The sequence below is a fragment of the Oncorhynchus clarkii genome, chromosome 17 (genome assembly GCF_045791955.1).
Source record: "Oncorhynchus clarkii lewisi isolate Uvic-CL-2024 chromosome 17, UVic_Ocla_1.0, whole genome shotgun sequence".
NCBI classification, from domain to species: domain Eukaryota; kingdom Metazoa; phylum Chordata; class Actinopteri; order Salmoniformes; family Salmonidae; genus Oncorhynchus; species Oncorhynchus clarkii.
The window spans coordinates 50913610-50937692 of NC_092163.1; the positions used below are offsets into that span (position 1 = coordinate 50913610).

Sequence of the window (24083 nt, forward strand, 5' to 3'; positions counted from 1 at the left end):
TCAATTCATCTGGGCATGGACTCTACAAGATGTTGAAAGCGTTCAACAGGGATGCTGGCCAATGCTGACTCCAATGCTTCCCACAGTTGTGTCAAGTTGGCTGGATTTCCTTTGGGTGGTGGACCATTCTTGATACACATGGGAAACTTGAGTGTGAAAACCCCAGATGCCTTCCAGTTCTTGACACGCTCAAACCGGTGTTCCTGGCACCTACTAAAATACTCCCTTCAAAGGCACAACTTTTGTCTTGCCCATTCATTCTCTGAATGGCACACATACACAATCCATCTCAGTTGTCTCCAGGCTCATCTACACGGATTGAAGTGGATTTATGAGATGACATCAATAAGGGATCATAGATTTCACCTGGATTCATCTGGTCAGTCTATGTCATGAAAAGAGCAGGTGTTCCTAATGTTTTGTGCACTCAGTGTAAATACCAATACCCGTTCCCACTACTTTGGCCCCAATAGATTCTACAGGCTGGAATCCATTCTCTCAAAACCCCCTGTAGTTCTTCTGCACACAAATCTCGGATACCCCTAAACTGCTCTGCTCCTGTTACTATCAATTCAATCTTCTGGGATTTCCTTTGTATGGTACAATTAATGACCATAGCAATAAACGCCAAGAAGCCAACCTTACTAAAGCACAAACCTACTCACAGGGATCCTCCCTCACCCTTTACCCACCATCATCTACTTTCCTCACTGCCTCAGCATATGACATTTTCAGCACTGCTCTAACCCTGGAAACTTCAATCTGTCTCACTCGCACAGGACCTTTCTGATCCCCAGCAACATGGCCAACCCCACAATGAAACACTCCACTTTTTCTACTGACACTACACATTCCTTTGTTCCATGCCTTCCTGCACACTTCTCACACCTCGGAATCTCCCTCCTACATACTGCTGCAATATGACCATAAACTTGGCACCTGAAACACCATAGTGGGTTCGGAACAAAAGCTTTCACGGGATAACTTGTATACCTTTTTATTTAATTTTTTAATTTTTTTACATTTTACCCCCTTTTCTCCCCAATTTCGTTACTATCTTGTCTCATCGCTACAACTCCCGTATGGGCTCGGGAGAGACCGAAGGTCGAAAGCCATGCGTCCTCCGAAACACAACCCAACCAAGCCGCACTGCTTCTTAACACAGCGCGCATCCAACCCAGGCAGGCCGTTGTTGGAGCTGAAAAGTAGAGAGGGAGCCACTAAACTAACAGTAACTTCTCAATTCATCATAACAATGTTACTAGTTAGCTACAACTATTTTTATCAACTTGGTAAGCAAATCATTTGCCCCCAATTTTCTTTGGTTAAAAGGTCACAACAGTGTTGTGTCATGCTAAATGTTGGGTTAGTGCTATCCTCAATGCTTGGGACGTCCCTACCATAAACCAGTGAGCTAAACACTAACCCCTACATAGCCTAAAGGCCGGCATATGGCGATAATTGAGTCGATAAGATGACACTACTCAATATCGCTATCTGCCGGCCTTTGGGCTAACACTTACCCCAAACTTAACCATAACCATAACCACAAACCTTACATAACCTTATAGCAGGGATCATTAAGCCCTGCTATAAACATTTACAGATGCACAATTGAGAGCATCCTGTCGGGCTGTATCACCGCCTGGTACCTGCGGTGCGCCCGCAACTGCAGGGCTCTCCAGAGGGTGGTGCTGCCTGCACAACGCATCACCGGGGGCAAACTACCTGCCTTCCAGGACACCTACAGCATCCAATTTCACAGGAAGGCCAAAAAAATCATCAAGGACAACAACCACCCGAGCCACTACCTGTTCACTCCACTATCATCCAGAAGGCGAGGTCAGTACAGGTGCATCAAAGATGGGACCGAGAGACTGAAAAACAGCTTCTATCTCAAGGCCATCAGACTGTTAAAGTCTGTTAAATAGCCATCACTAATACATTAGAGGCTGCTGCCCTATATACATAGACTGGCCACTTTAATAATGGAGCACTAGTCACTTTAATTATGTTTACATGTTTTGCATTTCTCATCGAAATATGTATATACTGTATTCTATCCTATTCTACTGTATCTAAGTCTATGCTGCTCTGACATTGCTCTCCCAATATCTATATATTCTTAATTCCATTCCTTTACTTTAGATTTGTGTGTATTGTTGTGAAATTGTTAGATATTACTGCACTGTTAGAGCTTGAAACACAAGCATTTCGCTACACCCGCAATAACATCTGCTAAACACGTGTATGTGACAAATACAATTTGATTTAGATTTTTTTATCATTTCAAACCTTGCTTACATTTGCATATGATCACGTCTCTTTATTATGTGTGGGAATATTTGGGAACAGATTTCCAAAATTAAAATCACTTGATTTCCTGGTGTCCAACAACAAAAAATCTTATACATATTTATGATGGTAGCTGTATGGTCCTGCCTGACAAAAATGCATACAGTTACACATTTTTTGATGTTGTGGCGATTGTGCAAGTGGGCTCAGAAGCTGAAAACGGTCATTAATTCCAGTCAAAGGTTCCTCTGTGGGTTTTATAAGTGCAGCCCCTACTCTTGCAATTACATTACCCCCCCCCCCCCCCCCCCAAAATCAAATATGGCTCCTACAATACCATTAAATGATGGTTTATTCACTTGTATATGTACACCACAGGAGGTTGGTGGTGCGTAAATTGGGGAGGACAGGCTCGTGGTAATGGCTGGAGCGGAATCGGTGGATGGTATCAAAGACATCAAACACATGGTTTCAGTGTGGTTGAAGCCATTCCAAATGCTCCGTTACTATTATGAGCCGTCCTGCCATCAGTAGACACCTCAGATGTACACGTTTTAAATGCAAAAATGTTCAGATTTGTGTACTGCACTTATGACCTGTATTTAAGAGTCCAATATGCACACTATATACACTCAAACAACTTTGTCTGAATATATAAAAAGGCAGCAGACTGCTTAGCATGGCACCACCAAGCATTCCAAGTCACGAACCTCTTTGAGGATCAATGAGGCAACTGGGAAGCTCCAATGAAAGGAAAGAGAATCCAACCCTGGACTCTGACACCCTTTCCCTAGCTCTAAAACTTGCCCCCACCATAGTATAACTTGTGCCTCCAGGATTGGGCTCTTAAGTCACCTCCTTATAATTTAGAAGTGAGCTTTGATTCTTTGCTAGTCTAATTCATATGGCTGAATCCAGCATGAACTTCCACTGGCCCACTGAATTTCCCTTACAAAAAATATTGCCGTTTTGAAACTGCAGTAAAAGTGCAGTAAGTAACTGGTATTTTGTACGCAGTAATTGCAGAATACCTGCAGCTATACTGCCCTCTAACTGTAGTTAATTCTACTGCACTCTGACTGCAATCTTTTTTTTCCGTAAGGGTTGTGATCAACATTGGAATGTTCTGGAGCACTCTTATCCTGTTCGAGCTGAGTTGGCACATTGCTTCTTCCAGATAATCATGTCCACAATCCTGGCTGTCTGCCCTGGAGTTGCCTTATATCTTGACTTGATGACATTATGGTGTATGAGGAGGATGCACCTCTCCAAAATGAATTCGTACCTGAATCTTCCAGAATTGTTTTCGATGGGCCCACTCCACCATCAGTCCACCCCTCAGGCAGTTACTAGAGAAAGAGAAACCATGGAACTGGACTACTACATGTCAGGAGGCCATACAACAGCCAAAATGCTGCCATGCATTTCCCTCATACCTATCTTGATACCAACCATGGCTGGCCAGCCCATGTGACACCTGTTACACCTCAACTGAAACTGTGCAGTAATCCCAACTTCCCTCTAAAAACATATACTGTAGGCACTTTAGGACTCTTAAAAGTTGCTTTACAGTATGTGATCATTTATGGTGGCTGGGGATTGACTGCGAGATAGTGGTCTTTGTGCACTATGCTTGATTAGCTCTACCTCCTCTCTCTCCACCTCCTCTCTCTCTCTCTCTCTCTCTCTCTCTCTCTATATATATATATATATATATATATATATATATATATATACTGTATATATATTATATGTATATAAAAAATGTATTCGGGGGGACCACTAGGGGGCGTGCCCCACAGTTTGGGGACCCCTCCTCTTAGTAACCTGAGGTCACACTCACAGGTTCTGTCACTCTCCACATCTCCTGCTGGGTATGCCCAAGTCCGTAATCAATGCCAACCACCCACAGTAAATTATCAACCCAACCGACTTTCAATGGAATGTAAAAATATATAGGATGTGACCTGCAGGACTTTTCACAGACTTTACTTCACAACCAGACCAACCATTCCACTACTGGAGTGTTCTTAGCATCATTCAGGCTAGGATAACATTCCACTACTGGAGTGTTCTTAGCATCATTCAGGCTGGGATAACATTCCACTACTGGAGTGTTCTTAGCATCATTCAGGCTGGGATAACATTCCACTACTGGAGTGTTCTTAGCATCATTCAGGCTGGGATAACATTCCAGTTAGTCAATGGGTCTCGTTGGCATGCAAGCTGCACCTGCTTACTGCCTATACTGAACTGTAGAAATGAAAACTGATCACCCCTCAGCCCTAATACACCACCAGTCATACAGGACGGATACAGCTGTGCAAGCTGGTCCGGCCCCAGAACTACAACCACCACTGGCTACTGGTCAGGCCCCAGAACTACAACCACCACTGGCTACTGGTCAGGCCCCAGAACTACAACCACCACTGGCTACTGGTCAGGCCCCAGAACTACAACCACCACTGGCTACTGGTCAGGCCCCAGAACTACAACCACCACTGGCTACTGGTCAGGCCCCAGAACTACAACCTCCACTGGCTACTGGTCAGGTCCCAGAACTACAACCACCACTGGCTACTTTGTCTCCTCACTCTGTTTGGGCACACTCACGTCCTGGTCACCTCAAAGACTTAGCACACTGCAATCAACATTGCACACTTAGATTTAGTGTGGAAAAGAGGACTGTACATATACACTACTAGAGTAGCTGACTGTTATATTACGGTTGCTTTCCTGTATTACGGTTGCTTTCCTGGTTATACTACTGTGTGCTTGTGATGTGAAAGGCTTGTAATTATATTTTGTGGGATTGTCCATTGTTGATGTGCTGTAAATATGTAAATGAGGTTAGAACATGAACAGACATTGAAAAACTAGTTGGCTTGGGCTTTTCAAACACAACATATGCAGGCCCTAGATATACCAAGAGCCGTATGAAACCCTTTCAAAGACAGAATAACACAATAGAAAATTAACAAGGGCTACTTATATGCAGGTGAAGGTGTTTGAGTGTAATCATGTTGGCCATATTAGATTCAGAATAAAATTGATTTTACACGAACAGTCTTTATAGGCATGAGTGTTATACACAATTCATAAAAATGCCTCTCATTTACATAATTCATATTTCCAGGTGATTTAACCTCCATCAATTGTTATTATGGCAGCCATATTGGATTTGAGGCTAAATACATATTAAGATAATCTGTGACAAGATAATCTGTAATGCCCCCCTGATTTAATTGCAAGACTAGGGCCTAAAGTTACAAAATCCTTAGGGAACCTTGGACCTTCAAAAATGTAATTTCGATGTCGGAGCCCACTTGTTTCCCTTGGAGTCGTTCACAATAGCCACAAAATAAAAAAGCTTGTAACGTGTGCATTTCAGGCAGGACCATACAAGACTGAATGAGAGAAAATTTGACCTTGAAAATTGTCTATTGAACAAATACCAAAAACTGAAGTTAACATTAATCCTTAACATTGATAGTTGATATTTCAGCTTATTGTATCTGTGTGTTTTAAGGTCATTTCCAAGATGAATGACGATATCCTAATTTTATTTATTTATTTAACCTTTATTTTATCAGGGAGTCATACTGAAACCAAGGTCTCAGATGAGCCATGAATTACATACAGTAAATTACAGAAAATACACACGTCAAAATATAAATACAAAATGTAAGCAGAAAGAAAAACACAATCATAAAAAACAAACACATTCATCAGTAATAAGGTGCTCAATCAGCTTTCTGAGTTGTCCTAGAGGCAACGAAACATTTCATTTAAGAACATTTTGAAGATTGTTCCACAAATAAAGTGCAAGAAAACTAAAAGATGATTTACGTAAGGAATTTCCAGAGTTAGCCATCCCTGAGGTGTCTAAAGTTTAGTATATTCTAGGACCGATAGGAACGTAGACTGAATAATCTGCTTCCTACCATTTAGCGAGAGGCAGGACCTACATTGAACAAAAATATGAACTCAAGATGCAACAATTTCAAAGATTTTACTGAGTCACAGTACATAAAAGGAAATCAGCCAATTGAAATACATTCATTGGGCCCTAATCTATGGATTTCACATGACTGGGAATACAGATATGCATCTGTTGGTCACAAATACACTATATATACAAAAGTATGTGGACACCCATTCAAATTTTAGCACTTAGCTTGCGACAAAGCCGTCAAGATGCCATAGACAGATACAGTGCCTTGCGAAAGTATTCGGCCCCCTTGAACTATAAAACTGTATTTTTTTGTGAAGAATCAACAACAAGTGGGACACAATCATGAAGTGGAACGACATTTATTGGATATTTCAAACTTTTTTAACAAATCAAAAACTGAAAAATTGGGCGTGCAAAATTATTCAGCCCCCTTAAGTTAATACTTAGTGGATTCGGCTATTTCAGCCACACCTGTTCTTGACAGGTGTATAAAATCGAGCACACAGCCATGCACTCTCCATAAAGAAACATTGGCAGTTGAATGGCCTTACTGAGAAGCTCAGTGACTTTCAATGTGGCAACGTCATAGGATTCCACCTTTCCAACAAGTCAGTTTGGAAGATGTCTGCCTTGCTAGAGCTGCCCTGGTCAACTGTAAGTGCTGTTATTGTGAAGTGGAAACATCTAGGAACAACAACGGCTCAGCCGCGAAGTGGTGGGCCACACAAGCTCACAGAAGCGCATAGCGCATTCAAATTGTCTGTCTTCGGCTGCAATACTCACTACAAAGTTCCAAACTGCCTCTGAAAGCAACGTCAGCACAAGAACTGTTCGTTGGGAGGTTCATGAAATGGTTTTCCATGGCCAATGCAAAGCGTCGGCTGGAGTGATGTAAAGCTCGTCACCATTGGACTCTGGAGAAGTGGAAATGCGTTCTCTGGAGTGATGAATCAGGCTTCACCATCTGGCAGTCCAACAGACGAGTTTGGTGGATGCCAGGAGAAAGCTACCTGCCCCAATGCATAGTGTCAACTGTAAAGTTTGGTGGAGAAGGAATAATGGTCTGGGGCTGTTTTTCATGGATCGGGCTATGCCCCTTAGTTCCAGTGAAGTGAAATCTTAACGCTACAGCATAAAATTACATTCTAGACGATTCTGTCCATACAACTTTGTGGCAATAGTTTGTTCCAACATCTAGTGGAAAGCCTTCCCAGAAGAGTGAAGGCTGTTATAGGAGAAAATGGGGGACCAACTCCATATTAATGTTCATCATTTTTGAATGAGATGTTCAGGTGTCCACATACTTTCGGTCATGTAGTGTACTTAAAAAAATGTTTAGGGCCGTGGATCAGAAAACCAGTCAGCATCTGGTGGGACCACCGTTTCCCTCATGCAGCGCGACACATTTCCTTTGCAGAGTAGATCAGGCTGTTGATTGTGGCCTTTGGAATGTTGTCCCACTCCTCTTCCATGGCTGTGCGAAGTTGCAGGATATTGGCACAAACTCGAACACGCTGTTGTACACATCGATTCAGAGCATCCCAAACATGCTCAATGGGTGACATGTCTGGTGAGTATGCAGGCAGTGGAAGAACTGGGACATTTTCAGCTTCCAGGAATTGTGTACATATCCTTGCAACATGAGGCTGTGAATTATCATGGTGAAACATGAGGTGATGGTTGCAGATGATGGCATGGCGATGGGCCTTAGGATGTCGTCATGGTATCTCTGTGTATTCAAATTGCCATCAACAAAATTGCCATCTGCCCGGGAAGTTGATACCGGGATTCATCCGTGAAGAGCACACTTCTCCAGCATGCCAGTGGCCATCGAAGGTGAGCATTTGCCCACTGAAGTCGGTTACGACACTGAACTGCAGTTAGGTCAAGACCCTGGTGAGGCCGACGAGCATGCAGATGAGCATCCCTGAGATGGTTTCTGATAGTTTGTGCAGAAATGTTTCAGTTGTGCAAACCCAGTTTCATCAGCTGTCCAGGTGGCTGGTCTCAGATGACACCGCAGGTGAAGAAGCCAGATACGTATCTCCAAATTATCTAAATCAACGTTAGAGGCGGCTTATGGCAAAGAAATTAACAATCAATTCTCTGGCAACAGCTCTGGTGGACATTCCTGCAGTCAACATGCCAAGTGCACACACCCTCAAAACTTGAGACATCTGTGGCTTTGTGTTGTGACAAAACTGCACATTTTAGTGTGGCCTTTTATTGTACCCAGCACCAGGTACACCTGTGTAATGATCATGCTGTTTAATCAGCTTCTTGATATGCAACACCTGTCAGGTGGATGGATGATCTTGGCAAGGGAGAAATACTCATTAATAGGGATGTAAACAAATGTGTGCAGTTTGTTTGGGAGAAATAAGCTTTCAGTGCATATGGCACATTTCTAAGAATCTTTTATTTCAGCTCATGAAACATGGGACCAACACGTTTGCGATTATATTTTTGTTCAGTAAATTTCTAGAAAGACATTTTTATTATCAGCTTCTTAACTCATGAATATGCTTTTTAAAAAGACAGCTATTGATGTATCCAGATATTTGTGTATGTATGGCAGACAATTGACTCCTCGTGTTCCAAATGTTAGCAATATCCAAGCTTGTAATATTGGGTTACATGAGTTTGTGGCCCACCCTCCCCTCCAGCCAGGCATTATTCTTTACTGTTTGAGTTAAGGGGGTGTGTCACAATATTTATCAATTGAACCACTTTTGCGATAAAATATTTGAGCCAAGAGAATAAATAAAACTCCATAACGATTTAGTCAAAACAGTCTTTATACAAAAACACATGAAAATGTTACCAAAACAATTTGAGAAATAAATATTAAAAAGAACACGTTGAATTTAACTATCACACACACAGTAGTTTTCCAGCACCCAATATAGGACCTGACCTTGTCTTACATCAGACATGAAGCTGCTGATTCTGCACACAAAACTGAAAGTGGAATGATAACTGGAATTTAATCACCAGCAGTAAAACCATGTTCTTTGTTTTTATTGTAACATCCGCCTCTCACTGCCAACGGGATAAGTTGAACTTATGTTCAATGAATTTGACTATTATGTTCACAAAACAAAAAACAAGCTCACAAATAACTAACAAGTAAACTATGACCAAAAAAATGGTAAGTACAGTGCTTTCAGAAAGTATTCACACCCCTAGACTTTTTCCACATTTTGTTGCATTACAGCCTGAATTTAAAATGGATGAAATTGAGATTGAGTCACTGGCCTACACAAAGTGGAATTATGTTTTTTACAAATTAATTAAAATATCTTCAGTCAATAAGTATTCAACCCCTATATTATGGCAAGACTAAATACGTTAAGGAGTAAAACTGTGCTTAACAAGTTGCATGGACCCCTCTGTGTGCAATAAGTGTTTAACATGATTTTCTACCTCATCTCTGTGCACCACACATAGAGATAATTGTAAGGTCCCTCGGTCGAGCAGTGAATTTCAAACACAGATTCAACCACAAAGACCAGGGAGGTTTCCAACGCCTCGCAAAAGAAGGGCACCTATTGGTAGATTGGTACAAATAAAAAAGCAGACACTGAATATCCCTTTGAGCATGGTGAAGTTATTACACTTTGGATGGTGTGTCAATACACCCAGTTACAACAAAGGTACAGGCGTCCTTCCTAACTCAGATGCCGGAGAAGAAGTAAACCATTCAGGGATTTCACCATGAGACCAATGGTGATTTTAAACCTGTTACAAAGTTAAATGGTTGTGATTGGAGAAAACTGAGGATTTTTGTTACTCCACTAACCTAAATGACAGAGAGAAAAGGAAGCCTGTTCAGAATAAAACATATTCCAAAACATGCATCCTGTTTGCAATAAGGCACTAAAGTAAAACAGCAAAAAATGTGGCAAAGAAATTAACTTAATGCCCTGAATACAAAGCATTATGTTTGAGGCAAATCCAACACATCAGAATACCACTCTACATATTTTGTTATGGGTATGCCTGTCATCAACAAGGACTTCAGAGTTATTTTGAGGATAACAAAGAGATACAATAGAGGTAAGCACAGGCAAAATCCTAGAGGAAAACTTGTTTCAGTCTGCTTTCGTACTGACACTGGGAGACAAATTCATTTTTCAGCAGGACAATAACCTAAAATACAAGGCCAAATATACCCTAGAGGTGCAAAGCTCTTAAGAGACTTACCCAGAAAGACTCAACTGTAATCACTGCCAAAGGTGATTCTAACAGGTATTAACTCTGGGGTGTGAATATTTGTCAATTTAGGTATTTATGCATTTCATTTTCAATACGTTTGAAAACATTTCTTAAAGCATGCTTTCACTGTCATTATGGGCTATTGTGTATAGATGGGTAGGAGGGGGTCCATTTAATACATTTTTAATTGAGGCTATAACAACAAATATGGAATAAGGGGTATGAATACTTTCTGAAGGCATTGTAGGTGGAATCTGAGAATACATGGTAAACATGATTAAAAACAAAGTGGTGCAACACATGCTCATTGACCTTCTGTATGTTTTGTTTTTGACAGTATACAACATGTCAGTTTTTCGATTATGTATGCTATCCTTTTTTTGTCATGAGTAGCTGAGGGTGAATCTTTCAAATAGTTACAATTATAAATTGAACTTGGTACTATCTCCAATTAAACTTGAAATGGACAACAACGTAAGTTAAATGAATTTAGACATTACATCTCCATTTGTCATCAAAGCCCAGGGACTTTGTTCCACGCTGTAATTTCCTATAGAAACTCCAAGTCTGCCTCTAAGTAAGACTACCATTTTGCCAAGTGGCAGGTTCCCTGCAGTGATGAATTGGCACTCAGAAGATACCCGTTGGTAACTCCTTACTGAACATTCCATCTAGATCCAGTTCCCTGCTCATTAGCTCCTCCTCAACACCCTCCAGTGCCCACTGGTGGTCAGTTAGCTCAAGAGCCTCCCATTCTGCCTAAAAAGGGGAAATAAACAACTCTGTCAGATAATAAATCACCATGGAGAGTAAGTCAATGCAATCAAGAGTAGACAATTCTACCTTGAAGGCTTTGTTTGTGTCTGCAGGCATGGCCATGGCAGCACCACTCATCTGCTCCTGCATGATCCTGGACTGATCGGCACCTGTGAGGTTCACAATACACCAGCATCAACACGAATTACTTCATAATCACCCTGGAGTGACAAAAACAGGACTGTGAAGAATTGGAGGCTTGCCAGTTAAACATGGTTGAAAGAATGGAGTCATGTTCCATTTATAACCCGTGCTGCTGCTATGACACTGAAGGGTTGCAAACCGGCCCATTATCTCAAGGCACAGACCCCCAAGTGATTTATTGTTTGCCCATATCAGGTCAATTTAATAACCTTCTGTTTATTGCTTTTGATAACCAGTACTGCTGTAAGTAGGTGACAAACTATGATTCAATAATGTCACATCTAGTTTACAGAAACACATTTATCAATAACATTTGCAGGAAATACAAATCTGAATCATGAAGTTGGATGAGTGGATGAAAGGTTACCATTATCTTGTCCTAGAATTAAGGAGTACATGCTTCGCAGCCCAAACACATTCAGGAAATACCACGACGCTGAGCTCACCCTGAAAACAGAAACAAGGGTAAGATTATAATTCATCAATGTTTACACTAGCAAAAGAACTCAGAGGAAGTACAGTGCCTTGCGAAAGTATTCGGCCCCCTTGAACTTTGCGACCTTATGACACATTTCAGGCTTCAAACATAAAGATATAAAACTGTATTTTTTTGTGAAGAATCAACAACAAGTGGGACACAATCATGAAGTGGAACGACATTTATTGGATATTTCAAACTTTTTTAACAAATCAAAAACTGAAAAATTGGGCGTGCAAAATTATTCAGCCCCTTTACTTTCAGTGCAGCAAACTCTCCAGAAGTTCAGTGAGGATCTCTGAATGATCCAATGTTGACCTAAATGACTAATGATGATAAATACAATCCACCTGTGTGTAATCAAGTCTCCGTATAAATGCACCTGCACTGTGATAGTCTCAGAGGTCCGTTAAAAGCGCAGAGAGCATCATGAAGAACAAGGAACACACCAGGCAGGTCCGAGATACTGTTGTGAAGAAGTTTAAAGCCGGATTTGGATACAAAAAGATTTCCCAAGCTTTAAACATCCCAAGGAGCACTGTGCAAGCGATAATATTGAAATGGAAGGAGTATCAGACCACTGCAAATCTACCAAGACCTGGCCGTCCCTCTAAACTTTCAGCTCATACAAGGAGAAGACTGATCAGAGATGCAGCCAAGAGGCCCATGATCACTCTGGATGAACTGCAGAGATCTACAGCTGAGGTGGGAGACTCTGTCCATAGGACAACAATCAGTTGTATATTGCACAAATCTGGCTTTTATGGAAGAGTGGCAAGAAGAAAGCCATTTCTTAAAGATATCCATAAAAAGTGTAGTTTAAAGTTTGCCACAAGCCACCTGGGAGACACACCAAACATGTGGAAGAAGGTGCTCTGGTCAGATGAAACCAAAATGGAACTTTTTGGCAACAATGCAAAACGTTATGTTTGGCGTAAAAGCAACACAGCTGAACACACCATCCCCACTGTCAAACATGGTGGTGGCAGCATCATGGTTTGGGCCTGCTTTTCTTCAGCAGGGACAGGGAAGATGGTTAAAATTGATGGGAAGATGGATGGAGCCAAATACAGGACCATTCTGGAAGAAAACCTGATGGAGTCTGCAAAAGACCTGAGACTGGGATGGAGATTTGTCTTCCAACAAGACAATGATCCAAAACATAAAGCAAAATCTACAATGGAATGGTTCAAAAATAAACATATCCAGGTGTTAGAATGGCCAAGTCAAAGTCCAGACCTGAATCCAATCGAGAATCTGTGGAAAGAACTGAAAACTGCTGTTCACAAATGCTCTCCATTCAACCTCACTGAGCTCGAGCTGTTTTGCAAGGAGGAATGGGAAAAAATGTCAGTCTCTCGATGTGCAAAACTGATAGAGACATACCCCAAGCGACTTACAGCTGTAATCGCAGCAAAAGGTGGCGCTACAAAGTATTAACTTAAGGGGGCTGAATAATTTTGCACGCCCAATTTTTCAGTTTTTGATTTGTTAAAAAAGTTTGAAATATCCAATAAATGTCGTTCCACTTCATGATTGTGTCCCACTTGTTGTTGATTCTTCACAAAAAAATACAGTTTTATATCTTTATGTTTGAAGCCTGAAATGTGGCAAAAGGTCGCAAAGTTCAAGCGGGCCGAATACTTTCGCAAGGCACTGTATATCACATTAACTTCACAGAACTAATTTAATAAGTATCTATTTCATCAACTAACCAGGAAGCATCAAGTGAGAGTAACTCGATTCCTTGTTGCAACATGGGCTTGAAGCGCAGGGTGAGAGGAAAGGGAACCTTGGCTGTGAGGAACAAGAAAAGGGTTGTTGAGAAAATTGCAACTCAAATGATTTGGCTCATACAACCCCACTATCAAATATAAGTAGAATCAAGTTTTGAATTTGACATAAAACCAGTCTGTGCAAATATTGACTTAACTGCTTATTGCAAAGACACTGAATGGAAGCACTTCATTTTACACTACTGTTATTTATATGTTGTTTCAATGTAATCATTTTACCATGCCATTTCTTAGTAAATACCTGATTACTTATGTATCATAAAATAAACTGCAATCGAAGCGCTCTAGTAGTGACAATCATTATCATGTTTTAATGTCACGTGTACAAGTAGTGAAATGCCTTTCTTGCAAGCTCTAAACCCAACAATGCAGTGATCAATATCAATGTAGTACTAAAAATAACATAAGGTAGAGCAAAAACACACAACGAATAAAAATAAGAAATATGAACGAGAAAGTAAAAAGGTATATACAGGGTCAGTTCCAATATCATATTTAAAATGTGCAGGGATACTGGAGTGATAGAGATAGATATGTATTGGGGTAAGGTGACTAGGCATCAGAAAATATGATAAACAGAGCAGCAACAGCGTAAATTATGATTGTATGCGAGAGTGTGTGTGTGTGCGCGCGTGTGTAGAGGCAGTATAAATGTGTGTGCATGTTGTGTGTGTCAGGGTCACCTCAGAGAGTCTGTGTAGCCTTTCTGTTAGCTATTTAGCAGTCTTATGGCTCAGGGATAGATGCACTGGCACTGCTTGCTGCGCGGAAGCAGAGAGAACAGTCTATGGCTTGGGTGGCTGGAGTCTTTTCCGGGTCTTTCTTTCACACCGCCTGAGAGGTCCTGGATGGCTGGGAGCTCGGCCCCAGCGATGTAATGGGGTGTCCGCAGCACACTCTGTAGCGCCAATGCGATCAAGAACGGAGCTGTTTCCATACCAAGCAGTGACGCAGCCGATGCTCTCAAATGGTGCAGTTTTAGAACTTTTCAACCTCCAGAGGGGGAAGAGGTGCTGTTGCGCTTTCTTCACGACTGTGTGCGTGATTGGACCATTTTAAGTCCTTAGTGATTTGTACACCGGGGAACTTGAAGCTCTCGACCCACTCCACTGTAGCCCTGTTGATGTAGTTGAGGGCATGCCCCCCTCCCCTCCCTTTCCTGTAGTCCACAATCAGCTCCTTGGTCTTACTGATGTTGAGTGAGAGGTTGTCGTCCCGGCACCACACTGCTAGGTCACTGACCTCCTCCCTGTAGGCTATCTCATCGTCGCCGGTGATCAGGCCTACCACATGTTGTCAGCAAACTTGACGATAGTGTTTGAGTCGTGGCCAGGCAGTCGTAGATGAACAGGGAGTGGGGGCCCCGTGTTGAGGGTCAGCATGGCGGAGGTGATGTTGCCTACCCTCACCACCTGAGGTCGGCCGGTATGGAAGTCTAGGATCCAGTTGCAGAGGGAGGTGTTCAGTCCCAGGGTTCTAAGCTAGGTGACAAGCTTGGAGTGGACAATGGTGTTGAATGCTGAGCTTTAGTCAACAGCATTTTAGTCAACAGCATTCTCACGTTGGTATTCTTCTTACGTAGGTGGGTGAGGGCAGTGTGGAGTGCAATTGAGATTGCGTCGTCTATGGATCTGTTGGAGCGGTTTGCAAATTGGAGTGGGTCTAGGGTGTCTAGGATGATGGAGTTGATGTGTGCCATAACCAACCTTTCAAAGCAATTCACGATTACAGATGTGAGTGCTACAGGGCGGTAATCATTGTGGCATGAAGCCTTAAAGTTCGTAGGAACAGGAATGATGGCTGTAATCTTAAGACGTGGAAATTACTGACTGGGACAAGGACCGGTTGAAAATTACTGTGAATATGCCTGCAAGCTAATCTGTGCATGCTCTGAGAACGCGCCCTGGAATACCGTCCAGCCTCACGGGCTTGCGAGTGTTGACCTGATTACAGACCTTACTCACATCTGCCTCGGAGAGCGAGATCACGAGTCCTCTGGGCCAGTGGGGGCCCTCGCATACGGTATGCCATTGTTATTGAAGCGTGCATAAAATGCATTGTGTTCGTCTGGTAGAGAGGCATCGTTGGGCAGATCATGGCTGCGTTTTCCTTTGTAATCTATAATTGGCTGCAGCCCCTGTCACATGCGGAAGGCATCAGAGCCTGTGTAATATGATTCTACCTTATTCTTATTTTGTCCTTTTTATGACTATGTGGAGGTCGTAGCGGGATTTTTTGTACTTGTTCCTGTCCTCAGCCGTAGCCTCAGGGTTGTCTACGATAGCCCTGTCCATGGTAGCTCTGCCCTATAGCTTTGCGCCAACCTCTGTGTTAATACAGGGCTTTTGGTATTTTATTAGGATCCCCATTAGCTGTTGCAAAAGCAGCAGCTACTCTTCCTGAGGTCCACACAAAACATGAAACAATACAAAACATTAACAGACAACAGCTCAAGGACAGAAGTACATTAAAAAAAAATGTAAAAAGGCACACGTAGCCTACATATCAATGCATACACACAAACGATCTAGGTCAAATAGGGGAGAGGCGTTGTGCCGTTAGGGGATGCTTTATCATTAAAAAAAAAAAAAAAAACAGGTTTGCTGTTTATTTGAGCAATATGAGATGGAACAGAGTTCCATGCAGTAATGGCTCTATATAATACTGTATTATTTCTTGAATTTGTTCTAGATTTGGGGACTGTGAAAAGACTGTGAAAAGGGTAAGCATCTGTGTCAGAGTTGTATGTAAGTTGACTATGCAAACAATTTGGGATTTTCAAGACATTCATGTTTCTTATAAAAATAAGAAGTGGAGCAGTCAGTCTCTCCTCAACTCTTAGCCATGCAAGAGAGACGGGCATGCATAGTATTTATATCAGCCCTCTGATTACAATGAAGAGCAAGATGTGCCGCTCTGTTTTGGGCCAGCTACAGCTTATCTAGGTCATTCCTTGCAGCACTGGACCACACGACTGGACAATAATCAAGATTAGACTAAACTAGAGCCAGCAGAACTTGCTTTTTGGAGTGTGGTGTCAAAAAAGCAGAGAATCTCTTTATTACGGCCAGACCTCTCCCCATCTTTACAACCATTTAATCTATATGTTTTGACCATGATAGTTTACAATCTAAGGTAATGCCAATTGGGGAAGCAGCAAACCTTTACTGGGGGGGACAACGTTGATGATGCACTTCCTTATGAAGCGGGTGACAAAGGTGGTTTGCTCGTCGATGTTATCCAAACAACCCAGTCTCAGTGCAGTGAGCGAGGAGGACACTACTTACTTGTGACAAACCCCGAGAAGGTCCAGTTGATCCAGCCTCCGATGAGGATCATGGGAAGTACATTGGTCACGTTGCCTTTCATCATGTCTGTCAGCATGCTGGGGTCTGGACAAAGAAACAGTTCCAAACAAGTGGAGTAGTAATACATTTATTGGTGCATTATCATTCAGAAGGAATATGCTCCTTATCATGTGTCAGGGTATAACGGCCCAATACTGTCCTATCATGGTTTGAGAATAGGATTATGTGAGAAAGTATGATGTGATTGTTATGCTCACCTGTCATTGGGGAGGGAGGAACAACCTTCCTTTTGGTATTTTTTAAGAAGCCATCTTCTTGATTATTGAAGTAAAACTTCCTCATCAAGAAAGACTGAAGAAAACGAGGTGTCTCAAAATCTGAGCGCAACTAGCCAACACCATTAACAAAAACCACCATGTTTACTGTGGTAAGAAGTAAAGATATAGCGAAGTGGCTTTTTAAGGTCATTCCAACATTGATCTCACCTGTTTCGGAATGTACTTCCCATTCTCTCTGAGGATTCTGCTCCTGATAAGAACCTGGCTGAATATCGGAAAGGTATAATTCAAAACAAACTCACAGTAAGATGTGCTCACTAGCTCTTTGATGAACTGTCAATGCACAGTCTGTCTCAGGCAGGGCTCTCCAACCCTGTTCCTGGAAAGCCACCGTCCTGTAGGTTTTTGCTCCAAAACTAATCTAGCACACCTGGTTTTAATAATTAGTTGGTTGATAAACTTAGGCAGGTTAGTTACCACTGGGGTTGGAATGAAAACCTACAGGAGGGTAGCTCTCCAGTGTTGGAGAACCCTGATCGAGGACTACATACTCCCAAGACCCTTACCTGTCTGACACCTGCTCTAATGTCAGCTTCTTGTCACTCTGAAGCAGAATGGAGACATAATGTCGAATCACCCCAACAAGGAACGTGATAAAGACGATGGGCAAGACCACCCAAAGTCTGATATTGGAGTCCAGCAGAAGCTCCGGCTCATCCATAACTAGCAACGCAAAAAAGACATAGAACAAGTGTAAGAGTAGGCGTCATTAATAACTTCAGATATGAAAAAATCTGGAAAATGGAACATGGCCAATATCAGCAGCAACATGTTTCGAGGTAACTGGTGAATGCATTGCACAAGTATTTTGGCGTCTAATAAACTGGACAGTGCAGCTGCAATTTACTCCCGTCACCCAAGGTAGCTAGCTAGTTTGCGAACAATAATCGCATTTTAGCTTGCTACTGTAGTTAGCTAATTAACTGGCACAACCGTTAGCTGTCTCAAATACCTGCCAGTACATTATGACTGTCAATTTGGGCCTATAGTTATGAAACTAGTTAACTATAAGTTACTATTACTACAGAGTTAAACATAGTTTACTTAATCTTTGCTCTTGCCAGTTGATTAAAAACAGAGAATAGCTAACTGTTAGCTAGCTAAATGCTGCTGGGAAGAGCTGGCTAGTTTCCCGAGGGCTGGGGAAGTGAAGGACGCTATAACGTTAGCTAATAATACATTATTTAAATCGTTAGAAAACAAAACGCTGCAGTGTTTGATATTTATCTTACCCAAGGTAGTCCGTTTGACAAAAGACGCGTGTCGTCAGGCGATACTATGCTAATTTAAATGAATGCAGATTATTTGCTATGTCTAGCTGCATCAGCAGCCATGGTCACTAGAGAGCAAAAATGCACGGAATAAGCTTCGACAAAGCAAAGGACATTGACAATGCATTGCAACAGTGAGTGAGGGGCAACTATAGTGCCACCTGGCGTTGATGGCTAAAATATCAGTCTTAACGGATATATTTATATTGTCCGTTTATTTACCATAAAATATCGATGATTCACCCAATAAATCAATGCATCTAGCTGAACATATGATTTTCCCTGGATGTCTAGCTGTGTATCAATCATACATTTTCTCGCACATCTCATACATTTTCTCGACAGTTCAATGACATGATTCCATTTGTTTAGGAAACTGTCGCCATCTGCGGATAGTTGGGGCTAACACAATTTCCCCAAATCAGAAAATGGCCGGTCAAGAAGATCCTGTGCAGAGGGAGATCCACCAAGACTGGGCAAATCGAGAATACATTGAGGTTATCACGAGCAGCATAAAGAAAATAGCAGATTTCCTCAATTCCTTTGGTAAGTAGCTAAATAGATGGAATTTAGATAACTAGGCAGCCGCATAAAAAAAGGCTGTCAATGCGAAGGCCTAACATACTTCAAGTACCGGCCGCTGGGCCTGAGTCTTCTTGGTTAACGGTAACGTTAGCTAGTTTCCATCTAAAACACATAGATAAAGTAATATATCAGCTAAAGGACTCTTACTATTATGTAACGTTATAACACGGGTTTAAGATTCATGCTTCGACCAATCGATTAAATATTGTAGTTAAGTTAGTTTGCTATCTTCTGATGGCTAAGAGACCATTTATGCTTAATCTGCGGTATGGATGGTGTGACGCAGAGGCGAAATTCAGCTCGGTACTGCATCTCTATGCGCCTCCGAAATGTTGTTGTAAACATTGACATGATTGGTTGAATGTAGGTGGGGGCGGGAGGTCCTGTATAAACACAAACTCTTCCCTGGCAGCTTCCTGAAACGCAAGAAGTATGAATGCCCCGACTTGTGCAGATGCCATGTCTAAGTAAATGCTGAACGGCCAATTCAGAACCTGGATTGACCATGTAGCACCTTTTAATGCGTTTGATCATGCCTATATAGTTATTGCATTTTGGTACACCAGAACTACATTCATTTCCAATGGAACTTTGCGTGTGCCTTGCGGCATTGCAGTGCGTTCTGTGTGGTGCATACAAGTTTGGATTTATTGAATGCATGCGTCAAACTGTAAGTGTAGACTACTTGACAGAAATGGTAGTAGAAGGTGAATGTTGAACTTTTGTTGCACACACATCCAGATGCTGCGTACCATTTTGCGCAAAACTCTGTAGGTGTGATCGACGCGTAAGGGGTCTACAGACAGAGCCAACGTTTTTCGTCACAAAAGAGGAAGCTCGTTGTAATACGCTCCGTCATTCGACCAAGTTTTTTCCTACCTGGAAATTAAGACCCGATGTATCATTCCGTGCGAAGACTGAGGGGCAGTATTGAGTGAGTTTAGCAACGGAAGTCCAGCCCTTGTCTACAACATATTTTCCGGTATCCCTTCTAGTATAAACACAGAAGAGATGGACATTATACTACTTGCAAGCTTCCTTTTTTGTTATTTTTATTTTGAGATGATTGAAATTATTTCCTCTTCAATGCTTCGCATAGTTTGGATAAGAGACGTGTATTCTCCTCTGGTAGTGTTCAGTGGACGAACTTGCCATTTTTCTCAGTCTTTTTTCGTCTCCTTCTGAGTAGTAACAGCAGTTCAAGCTCGTGTTGTTCAAGCTCTAGCAAATGCAATTCAAAAAGAGACATGTTTGCTGTGGCTAAAATGTAGTGTTGTATAGCATAGAACACCAGACTGGCCTGACATGTAGCTAGCATTTGTAAACAGGCATAACACCAGATCCGAAATTTCAAATGTTGCTAGCTGGTCAAAAAGAGAGCCTCTGTCCCTCTTGCTTATTATTTTAAATAAAAACTGTAACTCGGCCACTCAGGAACATTCAATGTCATCTTGGTAAGTAACTCCAGTGTATGTTTGGCCTTGCATTTTAGGTTATTGTCCTGCTGAAAGATGAATTTGTCTCCCAGTGTTTGTACGAAAGCAGACTGAGACACGTTTTCCCTCTAGGACTTTGCCTGTGCTTAGCACTATTCATTTTCTTTCCATCTTAATAGACACCCAAGTCCTTGCTGATGACAAGCATATCCATAACATGATGCTTGAAAATATGAAGACTGGTACTCCGTGATGTGTTGGATTTGACCCAAACATAATACTTTGTATTCAGGACAAAAAGTGAATTGCTTTGCCACATTTTTTTTGCAGTATTACTTTAGTGCCTTATTGCAAACAGGATGCATGTTTTGGAATATTTTTATTCTATACAGGCTTCCTTTTCACTCTGTCATTTAGGTTAGTATTTTTGAGTAACTACAATGTTTATCCATCCTCAGTTCTATCACAGACTTCAATTTGTAACGGGTTTAAAATCACCATTGGCCTCATGCTGAAATCTCTGAGCGGTTTCCTTCCTTTTCGGCAACTCCATTAGGAAGGACGCCTGTAGCTTTGTAATGAGTGGGTGTATTGATACATCATCCAAAGTGTAATGAATAACTTCACCATGCTCAAAGGGATATTCATTGTCTGCTTTTTAAAAATGGTTTACCCATCTACCAATAGTTGCCCTTCTTTACGAGTATTTGGAAATCCATCCTGGTCTTTGTAGTTGAATTTGTGCATAAAATGCACTGCTCAACTGAGGGACCTTAGCAAACTGTACTCCACACATACACTTATCTGTTATTATTAACTTTGATGTGATCATAAAGGTAAATATGTCCACCTTACTGTGTTTTTACTTTCCTTCAGATATGTCCTGCCGGTCTCGTTTGGCCACCCTAAATGAAAAGCTGACAGCGTTAGAGAGGAGAATTGAGTACATTGAAGCAAGGGTAAGTGTCATAATGGTCACTAATTCTATGGTGTAAATAAATTTAATGTTTCCAGTTTACACTCCCTGTACAGTACTGCACGTCATACTGTGTTCTCTAAACTTTGCTCTCTGTTTAGGTCACAAAAGGAGAGACATTGACCTAAACCAAGATAGTATGCTGGACTGGGTGCTGCAGTTTGGCTGAGGATAGAATACTACATTTGTGACCAATTCCATATTTGCCCCTTTTTTTTTTTTAAACTATGCTTTTTCTTTTTTTTTCAATTTATTTGTTCTGTGGGACCAAAAAATAAACATTTTCATACTGTGTGTATTTTACGACCATAGCTACTGGATGGTGATGGTAATACCACAGCATCTCCCACAATGTTATAATCGAGACTCAGTTAATGCTATCTTGTATTTATGTTATCATGGACCAACATAACTTGTTCATTGATTTGATTTGCACAAATACATGAACTTCCTAATAGGGGAATGTTTTGTTTTAGACACTTCTTTGTAACCAGGTTAAATCAAAAGTGACTATGTGAATGAGTGTCCCACCCCTATGGAGATTTCACAGCACATGCATTGCAGAAATATCCTTCCCATTAGGCTGAACCAGGATGATTTGAACCACAGGAAGAGGAAGTGCCAAAATGAATAGTCAGCTCTTTTACTGTGGTCATTATGCTTATCCATATATTTCACTGCTTGTAATAATTATTTTACTTTAGTGTTACATGTAATAACCTGTTTTAAAAGTAAGTTATTGATGTGTTTTTTTAGGGAAGGGCTTGGAAGTTGTTTGGTTCAAGGGAAGCATGCATAAATCCCAGGTTGAAGGTGTTCCTGGTATATAATATAGGCTGGGTGTGGTGTCAAGACTAGCTTGTATTTGCTCAGAGTGAGTCCATACAGTCCATACATACACTTGCCACTATAGCTTCTGGTTGCTGCCCTCAGCCATAAACTAGTGTTCTGCTTTCCATGCCAAAGGAACAGATCAACAAACCTCTCCTCTGATGGTCAAAATGTGTTTACTTTTTACTGAGCGCTACATTACATGATGTAAATACAAACATGAATTGTGTTAGAGTAATTTTACCCTCGTAGAACTTAGACAGCATTTAGAGGTCTGTGTATGATGGTTCTGAGTACTGTTGTTTTTCTGTTCTACTTGATAATTATTGCACCTACCTGGTGTCTCAGCTCTACCAGTCTGTGATGGGAAGAATATCTTTTTTTTTTCTTTTCATATACTAATGGGCCACCAGACTACAGAAACTATAGTAATGGAATAGCAATACCTATAACATTAGCAGTGGGAATATGGCATGAGAGAGAGAAAAAATGTAATTGGCTGCTTTGATTTAAAAACATAAACAACAAAGTGGAACTCTTAAGAAGATTGGAACCCTCGCTCTCCTAATATAAAGTTGAACCCTCTCCACCCCTATCCTCTTCCCTTTTTTCTCTTCTCTCATCTCCTCACTGCTCTTCCCTTCCTTAAAATTGTCTCTCCTTTCTCTTCTCCTGAAAAGTAAAAAATAGTGTCGGTGGATAAATATTTTAGACATTCCCCCTATGCACTTGTGGAGATGTCAAATCAAATTTTATTGGTCACATACACATGGTTAGCAGATGTTAATGCGAGTGTAGCGAAATGCTTGTGCTTCTAGTTCCGACCATGCAGTAATATCTAACAAGTAATCTAACAATTTCACAACAACTACCTTATACACACAAGTGTAAGGAATGAATAAGAATATGTACATATAAATGTATGGATGAGCGATGGCCAAACGGCATAAGCAAGATGCAGTAGATGGTATAGAGTACAGTATATACATATGAGATGAGTGATGTAGGGTATGTAAACATTATATAAAGTGGCATTGTTTAAAGTGACTAGTGATACATTTATTACATCCAATTTTTTATTATTTAAAGGGGCTAGAGATTTGAGCCAGTATGTTAGCAGCATCCACTCAATGTTAGTGATGGCTGTTTAACAGTCTGAAGGCCTTGAGATAGAAGCTGTTTTTCAGTCTCTCAGTCCCAGCTTTGATGCACCTGTACTGTCCTCGCCTTCTGGATGATAGCGGGGTAAACAGGCAGTGGCTTGGGTGGTTGTTGTCCTTGATCTTTTTGGCCTTCCTGTAACATCGGGTGGTGTAGGTGTCCTGGAGGGCAGGTAGTTTGCCCCCGGTGATGTGTTGTGCAGACTGCACCACCCTCTGGAGAGCCTTGTGGTTGTGGGCGGAGCAGTTGCCGTACCAGGCGGTGATACAGCCCGACAGGATGCTCTCAATTGTGCATCTGTAAAAGTTTGAGTGTTTTTGGTGACAAGACAAATTTCCTCAGCCTCCTGAGGTTGAAGAGGCGCTATTGCGCCGCCTTCACCACGCTGTCTGTGGGTGGACCATTTCAGTTTGTCTGTGATGTGTACGCCGAGGAACTAAAAACTTTCTACCTTCACTACTGTCCCGTCGATGTG

The 24083-nt window shown here is 41.5% G+C and overlaps 2 protein-coding genes across 2 annotated transcripts; one reads left to right on the plus strand and one right to left on the minus strand.

The window, feature by feature from the left end:
• Window positions 1-9029: 9029 nt before the first annotated feature.
• Window positions 9030-19041, minus strand: LOC139371051 (ER membrane protein complex subunit 3-like). Its single transcript, XM_071111095.1, has 9 exons — window positions 18581-19041; window positions 17855-18011; window positions 17496-17553; window positions 17268-17361; window positions 16990-17094; window positions 13622-13703; window positions 11796-11875; window positions 11312-11394; window positions 9030-11227 (listed from the first exon to the last, which is right to left on the minus strand). The coding sequence occupies exons 2-9, from the start codon at window positions 18007-18009 to the stop codon at window positions 11099-11101; spliced, it is 786 nt and encodes a 261-aa protein (XP_070967196.1). The 5' UTR covers window positions 18010-18011; window positions 18581-19041; the 3' UTR covers window positions 9030-11098.
• Window positions 19018-23490, plus strand: LOC139371052 (probable protein BRICK1). Its single transcript, XM_071111096.1, has 3 exons — window positions 19018-19165; window positions 21517-21599; window positions 21718-23490. The coding sequence occupies exons 1-3, from the start codon at window positions 19048-19050 to the stop codon at window positions 21742-21744; spliced, it is 228 nt and encodes a 75-aa protein (XP_070967197.1). The 5' UTR covers window positions 19018-19047; the 3' UTR covers window positions 21745-23490.
• Window positions 23491-24083: the final 593 nt, after the last annotated feature.